This window comes from Fukomys damarensis, unplaced genomic scaffold (genome assembly GCF_012274545.1).
Source record: "Fukomys damarensis isolate Sample0158 unplaced genomic scaffold, DMR_v1.0_HiC HiC_scaffold_4, whole genome shotgun sequence".
In the NCBI taxonomy this organism is placed as follows: Eukaryota; Metazoa; Chordata; class Mammalia; order Rodentia; family Bathyergidae; genus Fukomys; species Fukomys damarensis.
Genome location: NW_022900916.1, coordinates 56634087 through 56646579, shown reverse-complemented (window position 1 = coordinate 56646579; position 12493 = coordinate 56634087). Strand labels below are relative to the sequence as shown.

The window sequence follows — 12493 nt, the reverse complement described above, 5'->3', positions numbered from 1 at the left end:
AAAACAAGCAGTCATTTTCAATCTCAAAATATTATGCAGATGCCATACGCAATTACACTGTACAATGCAAGAGAAAAACTTGCATTTTCTCCTGCATAGTCACATATTGTATGAAGATATAATTTATATAGATTTGTAACTTGCATAAAGATACAATAGACTGGACTTTACATTCTTCTATAGAGCTGAATTTATTGGATGACCTCGATTCCCACAATATTAGCGATTCATGTTGCAGGTCCACTGAAAGCCACTGAGGCTGGAGAATCGGGATCAGTAGCCACGGCCGGTGAGATCAGGCCCAGCTTCCACCACTTGCTCCCTCATCTGATACTCTGGAATATTTCTTCTGACCTTGGCCTGGTCCTCCCTACCTCACAGGCTCTGTGTAGGCTGTGTCTCGTGTTTTGACATGTTTTGCAATAACACTCAGCTTGAGCTGGCTCCCTGATCCCCTTAGACAGATAAGGCCTCTCTGTCACATGTGCCCAGGGCCTTGCACTTCTCCCTTGCGGCTCTCATCAGAGTTGCAGCTGCCTGAATGTGTCTATTAGGCTACTGTCTGATTCCCTTGTAAGCCCCAACCCAAGAGGGTCTGGATATGTCCAAATATGTACAGAGGCAGCTCTCAGGAAATCCGGGCTGAAAAAATGCACGGGTGAAGGAATATGTGAGAGTACGTGTGCGCGAGGGGATGTCAGGAAGCCAGGCGGTGGAGGTGAAATACTAAGCTGTTTTGCTTCCTCTGAAAGGCAGACAGGAGACGAGCAAATGTACTGAAGGGAGGTGGGGAAAGCAAAAGGTACACGAGGCAAGTGTTTGCAAAGTACGAAGTCGGCAGAGAGAAAAAGAGTGCAGGGCAGAATGGAGCACAGGAAACTCTAGGATCTGCTTGGACCCCTGCTGTGTTTTATAAAGGCTGCTCTAGTGCAGGGCAAGGCAGGTGGGAGGAGAGCATGTCCCCAAGAAGGCCTGCTGAACGGGGGCTGACATGCTCGTTCTCTTCATAACACCTATGAATTCTTCCCCTGCATCTCCAAGGACTTTGTGTGTCAGTGAGAGAAAGGCTCAGCATGGCAGCACAGCACTTCTACCGTTGTTTTCCATGCTCCATACCCCATATGAGGGGAAGGGCCAATTAAAAATCAAAACAGGCAGTGATGCAGGAGGAAGAAATCGCCGAGAGCCCTTCACTACACCCTGTGTCATCTCCCAGCGGCCTCTTTTTCCTAAGACATCAGGTTCAGATCACCTCAGGGACATGCTGCCACTAGCTGCAGGCTGCCTAGCAGAACAGGGTCTGAGCTCTCCTTACTGGTCCCTAACAATGACCAAAACATACCCACAAATCACCAAACACCAATCTCTCTGGATGCAGTAATCGGACCTTACCGAGACTATTTTCGGAGCCCACATGGCAGTTAGAACTAGAAAAGACAATAGCAGAAACTCTCTTATCCCTTGTAGAAAGAACTTGCTTTCTGCTTTGTCCCGTTTGAGGCTGCTCCTTGGAGCATTTCATTTTCTGCTTCAAAATATACAGCATCTCTCAGTAATGCAACAGGGTTGACATTGTTGATATTTGGACATTTAGAATCGAAACAGAAAGCAAATTAATATATTGTTTTCTTGACTGGCAAAGAGAAAAGGTCTAGAGGGAGTTTGCCAAAGAAGAAAATGAGTTGACTGTTGAGTGCTTAGGAGTGTTTCAGAAACAATTCTAAATGAAACAAGAACTTACTATTAAAACTGGAGGATTCCTCGCACTGGTTTTCATCTTCTAATGAAATTAATCTTAAATAAAAAAGTAGTCATTAAATTCTGCAAATGTCATATTTATGATATTTTCAGTACAGTATCTATTACTTCAATTATAAACACACACACACACACACACACACCACAAATGTGGAATGAAAGGGGAATGAAAGGTTGTTTACATGTAATATATTCTCTGAAGGACAAAAAAAAATTGCTGGCTTTCTCTCTCCTTCTGCATCATCTTCATAACTGAGTTTTCTTTCCTCATAAGGTACCTATTCTGTGAATATGTAGATGGGCAGTTAGACCTAGGCTAGATATGTATAGTTGTATACTATGCTTCCCCCAAAACAAAACCCAACTGGAAGGTAAGCCCGAGCTGACCGGCATTATAGTGATGGCCAGGGTCATACGGAACATTATAATTCCCCTTCTCTTGCTCAGTGGCTGCTCTGTAATAGCTGGCAAGACAAGAGCAGGCTAATTGCGGTAGGCAGTTTTGATCTCTAGTTTCTAAGGCTGTTTGATTTTCTCTTCAGGGAAACACGGTAACAATAAAAACTGATGCTGAATGGTGGTTTATTCTGATTCCTGGTGTTCCCGAGCAGGATAGTGGTCAAACCCAGGTGGATGGTCACCTATCACACTCTTCCTGTGTCTTTAAAAACAGACGTGTCCCAGCCGCGAGTCTCATCCGGTGTCTGAGCACTGCTCCTAGCACTGTGATTCGCTTACAGCTGCTATTTCTGACCACAGATCTTGTCAGTTTCACATTGTCATTTCAAGTAGTGACTGGAGTTTTAAGTTCTGAGCTCTTAAAATTGAAGTAGTGAAAGATATCTGAAAAGTAAGATATCTGAAATCAACTAAATCAAGAAAGTAAGTCCTAGGTGGTTGCCTAGTGCTTTGACAGCATTAATTTAGATGGTGAGCAGGAGCCCCTCTGTGCCTCACTTCCATCCTCTTTACAATGGGGAAACGCCCACTGAATACACAGAGGGCGCACATGAGGATGAGTCACATAAGTGGTACCTGGCACTGTGTACACCACGCAGCGGGTGCTCACTAAATGATAGCAAAATTATTGCCCTTATTAGGAACGGGTCCAACAAGTTCCCCCTAAATGAAAACTTGTTTGTTCTTCTGCACCAGCAAAATTTTGGGGCACTTGCTTTAAAATTAAAAAGGGATAAGATCAGCAGCCAAATATTCCTATGAGAAAAAATCTGAAATATTATTTAGAAATATGAGTAAAAAATATAAGCTTGTCTTACCATAACATTGTCATCTAAAGTTTCTTTTTGTGTGTGGAGAAGGAACAGTGAACAGAAACAAGGTCATCTCCTTTGCTTTCCCTGGGCCAGCAGTTCAGATTGTCTGCATTCCTGAGCTCTCCATCTCCATAGCACACGACCCTGACTCCCATTTAAACCTTCTTCTCATTCTTTGGGATTAGGACCATGTGCCGCATACGCTGAAAAATCCATCAGTATCTATAGTGATGGAGGCACCATGTATATGGAGGGAAGAAATCAAGACTGGCAGTCACCTCCTGCACTGGAGTACGTGCTCTACTTCACAGAGGAAAAAACTCAACATTGGAATGTGAAAAGGGAATGTCACAACCCAATACCTTTGCAGGAGGATACCTCAGGGATAGGTGTGGGTACGAAGGCCATTTCAAAAATCATCAGCCTCCAATGAGACAAAAGCCCAGGGCACTTCCTGATTAGCAGGCATCTGGTGAGTGCTGGTGAGAACAGGGCCAGGTAGGGACAGAAACCAGAAAGGACACACGGGTAGGTGGGAAGCCGCAGGACAGAGAGCCAGGCAGCCCTTTCCTGCCCTCTCCAGCTCCTCAAAACGGTGCTTGTTCTGTGGACTCTACAAGTGGGTCTTCTACTGGGTCAGAGGAGGAAGGGGCTAGCAGGAACATGGGCTGAAGAGCTTGACCTCCACGTTAATGCACCTACTCTGAGATGTGAGGGAGATGACCACTCTTTGTGACCTCACTTGACTGGGCCGTGGGGACCATGCTGCCCTCACCTGTTGGCAGTGAGACAGTGTCAGAGGAGGGGGCTGGGACTTACTGACTTGGCTCCTGGCCTGCTGCCTCCGTGCTATCCTGTTGCGCGATTCTCTTCTCTTGTTTCTCAACTAGCTTTTTCATAGGGTCTTGTAAGCTCTTGATCATGTGCCGTAGACAATTAAAAAAAAAAAAAAAGAAAGAACAGAAGAAAAAATGAAAGAGAGAAATACCATCAATAAAAAATTCAAGTGCCACTGGTCTCAACAACTAAACCTCAAATCAGAGGTACTCAGTTGTTAACCTGAACCAATCAAGTAGACAGAAGTAAAACCTGAAATGGCAAAGCCACAATGTCTTCAGCTCCATCTAAGAAATACAATCCTAGCTTACAAAGGATACTTGATTTGTGGGTAGATTTATGTATTTCCTTTTGTGATAAGTTATTCAAAAGAAGGCCTTTTAGCTACCACTAACTTTATTTTCCAACTTCAACATGCAGCTAAGATAAACATTCTGTTCTGCTTGCAGCCTACACACTGACAGACTGGAAGCTTCCCCTGCTGCCACCACCAAAGATGAGAAAATTTCATTTTATTTTTTATCTTGTTTGCTATTTTGCAATCTAAATACTGCTTGAAAAATAACAGAAAACAAAACCTTTTTTAAAACACCCAAAATAGTGTCTTAACGTGTATTCTGACAACTTAATTCCTAGGAAGGGACAGAGCAAGTATGTCCAAATTTTGTAGATTAAAAGTGAGCATGAGTTTAATTTTTTTTTTTGCATATCATTTTTTGGGGTTACTCTTTTCAAGGTTTATTAAATATCTAAGGAAAGATATTTTTAAAAAACCCTACAGTAGTGCCAAAGGAAAAGCAGTACTACTTTAACAAATGAATAAGAATCATACAAAAGTATCTATTTCCGGTCCTAATTAAAATACAAAACTACAAATACAAATAAAGATCTCAAAATACTAATTCTTATTTTCTTGTAACTATTAACATTCAGGTTCTCATCCTTTGGGCCTATGTGTCTCTTCTGTCTTCCGCTTTCCCAGTTCGCTCCTCCAGTGTGACATGTGCAGAGGGAGGCAGATGGGTGTCATGGCCAACCGAGACTGATTAGTAATGGTGGAGGAGAGATGCAGGCTGTATCAATGCAGAGCAGCACTGTGACTGATTCTGGACACCAGATGGATACTGGTATTACATCCCTAACTGTAACCTCTGTTTTACTCTCTGCACAGAATAATTCTCCCAGGACATACATACCGTCTTGTTATGTTTCTCAAGAACTTGTAATAGTGGGACAGAGGGCATGAAAAGGGGATGAATAAAGAATTAGGATGTGTTATGAACATGTACCACCTCCACTCAATGAAGTTAATCATTATGTACTGCAAATATGTAGCAATAAAATATAAATTAAAAGAACTTACAGTAGTAGCTCCTATTTCTTTCCATTTATACCCTAAAAACCTCTCTGATTTTAAAGATCTAAAATGTGAACCTGCCTTAACTCTCCCAACTGTCTTCTCACCATCCCTTAAACATGAGCTTTCCATTCCATTATTCCTGTCTCCCCAGTCATTGGTATGATTCTTGCTCCTTTCCTGTCTTTATTCATTCTATTTGTCCACCCTCAAAAGTCCTATCAATCTTTTGAAAGCCCAGATAAATAATCACTATTTTCTTTAAAGCGTTACAAAGCATGCCAAAATCAAGGAGGTTCTTCCCACTCCAAAATGCATTTATAGTCTTATTAATATTTAATCATTTATTCTTATTGTTTTCTCTTAAAATATTTTTTTAAATCAGAAAAATTATAGTATCATTATATAAAGTTTGGAAAACTTAGTCATAATTCCGTTCCTCTAAAATGGGTTATTATTTTCTTTGACTTTATACTCATACTACTTATGTAACTGGAACCACATAGAGCAGATGTCCTCTTACCGACACAATTTATGCAGATATTCATAATCAAAAAAGTTTATTAGAGTGGAGCACTTTAAATACTTAAATTGAAAAGTGCAAAAGTACATTCATTCACCAATATGCAGACATAGGATATCAAGGTCTTCCCTTTTAGAATATGTCCCTGAGTGGAGTTCTGAAGGACTGTATCTTCTTGTATAAAGCACAGCTGTAAGGCATTGCCACAATTTTTAGTAACTCCTACTTCTGAACACTTAAATGAATACATTCATTCAAGAAATCATTTTTGAGCACCTACTAAGTGGTTTTGGTGTTTTAGACTCACTACAGAATAAGAGAATTATCAGCTAGTGATCAGCCAAGGCAGATAAAATAGAAGTATGGAAAGTGATTAGGTCCCTACTTCAGTATGATCTGCTCTCTCGGAAGTGACATTTCAACTGACAGCTCAATGACAAGAAGAAGCCAGCCCCGGGCAGCTCAGGGAGAAGGGGCCCTGAGAGCAAAGGCCCAAAGATGGGGGAATAGCTTGGCGCCTTTAAGGAACAAACAGGGCGCCTCTGGGGTTGCAGTGTGGTTGGCAAGACTACAAACATTCTGAGACCAGGATAAAGAGGCCAGCAGGGTCACACAAGGAGAACATTCCTGTACTCAGATTCATCAATTGTTAACATTTGGCCCCATTTGTTTGCTCTTTTAGTCTCTGCAATACGCGACCACTCAATGCAATATGTGATCCTTGGCTATACAGCCTGGACCAGAGGGGAAAATGCTACTGTGAACAGAATCAGAACAAATGGACAATGGACACGGTGGTCTAACGGTCATGGTTGTTCAAATATACACCAAAGCATCCAGTAAAAGCAGTGTGTGAGTATGAGTGAGTGTGTGTGTGTGTGTGTGTGTGTGTAATGCTGGTGACAGGCAGATCTACTGAAAAGAATATACGCTTGACATCTGATAAACTTCATGGCCACTCATTTCTAGAACATACACCCTCCCCACATACACACCCACACACCCCACCCTTACGGGAGATCTATTCCTCCATAGGAATAGTCAACTCTGGTCACAGTGAAGCCTGGAGTATTTTCAGCCAAAGTTCTGGCGGCTCCCAGGACTCACTTTTTTGATTCGTTGACACTTGCCCAGGCCCCTGGTTCGCTCGATTATCTTCTCATTGTGTTTCCTTTTTATCAGCCAGCGCTGTGCAGGGCCAGGCCACTTCAGCCTCGTGCAGAGCTGCCACAGCCCTTGCCTAAACCCCTGAAATGTCCTTGACAGTTCCACGGTTATCATCCCCTGTCTCCAGCCTGACCTCCCCTCCTGACCACACTTGAGCAGCTCTCAGACAATCTCTTTGTAATGTAAACCACTCATTCCTTCTTTTCAACCCTTTCCCCTGTTGGGCCATTAGCAGGGACTCTATTGTTGGCTCCCTGTCACCATAATCACAGCTAAGACACTATTGTGCTTCCCACACAGAATGGCCGCAGTTCCAATGGCTATTTTAATTTATTATTAATAATTCCTGTGACAGTTCTGCCTCTCTCCCTACATCACCATTGTCTCTGTAACAATTTGGTTTCTGCAGCCGGAGAGAGGTGCTAAATATGTGCTTACTGATTGATAAAAGCACGTAAGGATAAACTGATAAGAATTAGATCTCTTTCGCTAGGAGACTGAAAGGCTCAGGGGAATAATATGAAAAGATTTATAAAGCCACAAGCAAAATTAATATGATCAAATGGGCTTCTTTATTAAATATTGGAACTGGGACCCGAGGGGAAATCTCATGTACGTTCACGTAAGTACACGTACCTCATGTCACAAATACACACATACACATATGTACACCCACACGCTAGTTTAACTGAGATTTAATTCATATACCATAGAATCTGAACATTTAAAAAATATAACATAATATATTCACAAAGTTGTACAACCATCATTACAATCAATTCTAGACCATTTTCAAGAGGTATCTCTTGAAGCAAGAAAGAGTTTTTAAGATTAAATGAAGCTAAATATTCTTTCTACATATCAAGAAAAAAAGCAAAACCACATATGGAATTTGGTTCTTACAAAAAACTGTGTATACTGAAGACAGAAAGAGGTTAAAAGGAACTCTGAAAGATCATGAAGAAGTCCTATCCCCTTGCTCCCCAAAAATCCATTCCTGCATGTGACTGTCAGATACAGAACATTCTGTAGGATAGAAAGTATTCACCCCAAGTTTCCTTGACAAAGCTTCAACCTAGGGAAGGGAGGTGGAAATGAATCCTTCAGGTTCTTTTGAAGTCCACCACTTAAACCTCCAACATCACTACAGGTCAGGGATGCCAGCATTTTCTACAGGACAGGAACAACTGCTCAGGCAAAAGACCAGAAGAGGTGCAGCTGGCTGGGTACAGATGAGGCAGCCATCACACGAAGTGTTTCCAAACCCTGGCCAATGGAAGCCACATTTAAATCCACGTCTGGAAATGAGTACTTGTCATTGTTATTTCTAAACCCCAAGCCCACTAGTCTTTCATTAAAATTGCATGTGAAAAGCACTGTGTATTAGCAGCACACAGCAGCACACAATGCTGAAAGGTTCTCTGCAGAGGGAAGAAAGTTTTCAGGCTAAAAAACCTTTTTCTCTTAAGGCTGCACCAACATGCTAACAGTTTCGATCGATGCTTACATAGTTTCAGGAAGTACACGGACACACACACACACACACAAACAAAACATATAAGATCAGCGAGACAGAGGAAACGTGCAGACCCAGCTTACAAAAGTGTCTCAGAAAGGAAACAGCTTAATAACAGGAGTTACTACTTCCTATATTAGGAAAATAAAAGCAATAGCAACATTCATCTGAATGAAAGCAAAAGTACTCAGCAAAACAAATTTCCCAGACAAAAGGCCAGCAGCCAGTTCTCATAACTTACATTTAAGGTTTAACTCAGATAGCTAAGTAACATTTCCTCTAAACCTTAATTATGACAATTAATTTTCTTTTGCTCCTTTCCATTAATTACACTGTATACTTCTGAAGGTGCCAAATAATTGTCAATACAATGAGATAAAAGTGCTCAAAATAGTAGGCATGGTTAAAAGATGCTGAACCCAACTGTGTGTGCGCATGTGTGTGTTTATATAATTAACAGCACATGAGAAATGAAAAGCAGAGGCCACGATGTGTGCAAGGCACACAATTCGTACATACTTAGCACATATGTTCCCTCCACTCCCTGATCAAAAAAGGCGGCATATAAGAAGGGCTATTAATCTAGGACTACAGTTAATCTTGAACTGTACTGCAGAACAAAAAAGTAAAAGTAAAATTAGAGAAAAATAATCCTAATCCTAAATAAGACCTTGTAATCCTACTGAAATAAGATGGAAAGGTGATCATGGGAAGGCATCCTAGTGTCCGGGAAAAGATGGTCTTGGAAATAAATTGAGCAGCACTGTGCCTTGGACATGGGTCTGCATTGCGCACAGGCCTCTGTTTACCCATCAGAACAATGGAGGCAGTGCCAAGTGTACCTTGCTAGGGACATTTGTACTTCTAAGAGAATGCTCCTGCCAAGTACCAAGCTCAGAGAAAGTGCCAAAACGTGCTGTCTTCTCACTGACTTCGAAAGGTCTAGCGAGAAGTAGAGGTCTTACGTGCTTGTGTTAACCGCTGCAATTCATGTTTTACACATCTTACTTAATCTACACACGACCTGAACAGACACTGCATGCCTGGTTTCCTGACATGGAAATGGACTCTCAGCTGAAGAAGCTTGCTTCAGGCTATTCAACCATCAATGGCTACAAGCAATATTTGAAATCAGGTCTTTAAAATTCTACAACTTGTTAAGAAATGGTTTTCAAGAGCCAAGCCGAGAACATTTACTCGATTCTCCTTTCAATGAGAAGTCCCGAGGAGACCCAGAGGACTTCTCAAACTCTGACATGTTACAAGCTCCAGAGTATCTGAGTGATATCTTCTTGCCTATAAGCAAACACTTCAAAGTATAAATTTTAATTGAATGTTTATGGCTGTAATTTTAAAAGGGGCATTTCTGCTTTCTTCTGCCCACCTGCCTCCTAGCCAGAAGTGCCTGTGGGAAACGGCTAGTGCCAGGGTGGAAAAGGCCTACATACGCTTCCCTGTGCCCAGATCTACTGCACACCACGTGTGACCTTGTACAAATTACTGTTTCCTCATGTGAAACATGGCACTGAGACCTAGGGCAGCCAATGTCCCAAAGTACACTTGAAGGCACTTTCTATATGTCAGTTCCAAGGCTACCAGAATCTTTCATTATAAAGCCAACCTTAGTACATCCGAGCCACGTATATCACATGACAAACTCTCCTAGACATGGTTTTACCTCATCTTTATCAGAGTGTCTGGCCCACGGTAACGACCTACATAATCATAATATATTTTCCTTTCCTCTTGCAGAGGATGTAGGGAGCCAGTAGGTAGGGGAAGGAGAAAACCGATGCTCTTGTGAGGAAGGCCTGAGCTGCCAGCTGCCCGGAGAACTACTGCCAATCACCATACGGGAGAGATGAACAAACCACAGGCCGCACTCTGGCTCATTTACCTTGGATTTCAGTGATGGCCTTGGTCAGCTCATCTCTTCCCTCCTCCCCAGTGACCTGGATGCATCCTGATTTGCTGTTTCCAATGATCTGGCCTAACGCATCTTCGAGAGAAAGAAAGGAAAAGGGAGGAAAGGAAGAGGTGGGGGCAACACTGCTAAACGCTCTGTAAAGTAATGACATTGAGAGAAAACTTGAAAGTCTGAAGGGCTATTCTGGATGCTCGCCCTGAGCAACTGCCTTGTTGGGAGTGGTAACTAAAACAGCATTGCGGGGAGATATTTACCCAATTTTCATAAAAACGATTATGGTTTTATTTTCAAAGCAAGTAACTACAGAGCCATGTGGCCTGTCGGTAAATGTTCAAATGATTAACTGAGAAATGTGGAGGTGGGTGGAAGAAGGCTGCGAGGCATACAAATTTGAGAAAAACAAAATTTAGAAAAGGATGTTTTTCTGAATTTTGAAAGCTGAAAGCATTTTGGTCTACACAATGATGTTTTCCATAGAACAGTACTGAGACCTACACCCAAAGGAGAAAAAAAAGGAAATACTGGTACATCTGTTTCAATAGTTATTTTTGAACATGCTCAGAGTTAACATTTCAAATTCAGGTTTCCTTAGAGTTAAAATCTTGGCACACATTGAGAGCCAGTTGCAAAGCAAATTGCACTTGTCAGAATTAGCCCTGTCGCAGAGATGGCAAGCCCTCCCGCCTTTCTGGCTTGCAGGCCTGGTGGGAATTATGTGAGCCCAGACCGAGGCCTGGAGGGCTAAAGGACAGGTTTGTGAATGGCGCTGCTGGAGTGTCTGTGGAAGCCAGGGACAGAGCAGGTTGCATTGGTGAGACCTTTCGTCCCACTGCCATTCATAGTCTTGTGTGTGAAATTCCCTATAAAACTATAATCTAGGCTAGAAATGGTGAGTAAGAAAGCAACTTCCATCGGGCTACTGAGCCTTGTAACCTTGACGAGTCCTCCTGTATGGATGCTCTCAGTGGCTGACTTTTAGCTTTACAATAGAATTCTCCATATATTCGTCCCTATTATCACCAGGATCACGACACTGGAACCTTCGCTGCTACTCGTTCCACCACCACCTCCACCATGACCACTGCAGCTGTCCCTCTCCCTAGCACCACCAGCCCTCTGCTGGACACCAGCGGAGTGGGCCGTACAGCCTAGTCTGGCTGGCTCCAGAGCTTGTGGCTTTATACGAAGAGCAAAGTCAAAAACTTGATGAATCTTCTGAAAACACTGGAGTGGAGCGTGTCACAGGAATATACTTTGCTCTGGTCATTTTTATCAAGGATAGGCACTCTGATGTCTTTAAAAATACAAATGCAGGAGGCCATGCCTTTCCTTCAATCAGCCCCCAGAAGGGTGTGTCACTGCTATAAAGGGTTCAGTCAGTTTTCTCTAAAGGTGTCCATTTCAATCCACTGCCAGTGTGCCAGAGAGAGAAGGAAATGGTCATCGACAAAATGGAAGGTTAGATTTTTCCAGGGACAAGCCACTTGATTCCTGAGGGAGGGGCTCTTTTAATTTTTTTGGCGCATGCCTGGTCTGGATCCATAGAGAAGCGTGTAAGTAAGGGACATCGTGAAAGGAAGTAAACACGACCACATCTGAAGCTTGGCAATTTAAGACTGGGTAGAGCTTTCGAAACAACACAATCCTATTTAGTTTTAAAAACTGCTTTCAACTCTTAGTCTAAATTACTTTTTCAAAGAAAGGACAATGTTTTCAAGATCTGGCAAGTAACATTCCATTGCTATCCCCATGACTTGATAATTTCTACCATGTGAAAGACAGTCCTAGATGATGTGGGATCAGTGTAAATTTAATACATTAATGATGGTTCAAGTCAAAGATGCATGCTTTGTAGCACTGAAGTGAATTCATAAGGGTTTGTTGCTTGAAAATACAAGATCAGAAAATGCTTCTTTTATTGGAAACTACTTACAAGACAGTGTGTGTCTCTGCCTTAAATTCAAGATGTTACAAGGATTAGATTTAAAAATTGTTTGTTACATTAAATTTCCATAAAGTTAAGGCTAAATTTTCCATAAAGTTAAAATGCTAATTTTATCATAGATGCTAAAAATTACTATAAAATTAAAATGATGAATGACTAAGTAGAATCAACATAATCATATGAGACTGG

The 12493-nt window shown here is 41.9% G+C and overlaps 1 protein-coding gene across 5 annotated transcripts in view; it reads right to left on the bottom strand.

Moving 5' to 3' along the window:
• Ica1 (islet cell autoantigen 1) overlaps positions 1-12493 on the bottom strand; it is a 132004-nt gene that overhangs the window by 24376 nt on the left and 95135 nt on the right. For all 5 annotated transcript variants that reach the window (XM_010632040.3, XM_010632039.3, XM_010632042.3 and 2 more), the window contains exons 8-9: positions 3852-3946; positions 1742-1794 (exon numbers count right to left, since the gene is read on the bottom strand). In XM_010632040.3, the coding sequence (XP_010630342.1) occupies positions 1742-1794; positions 3852-3946 (148 nt within the window). The remainder of the gene's footprint in view (positions 1-1741; positions 1795-3851; positions 3947-12493) is intronic.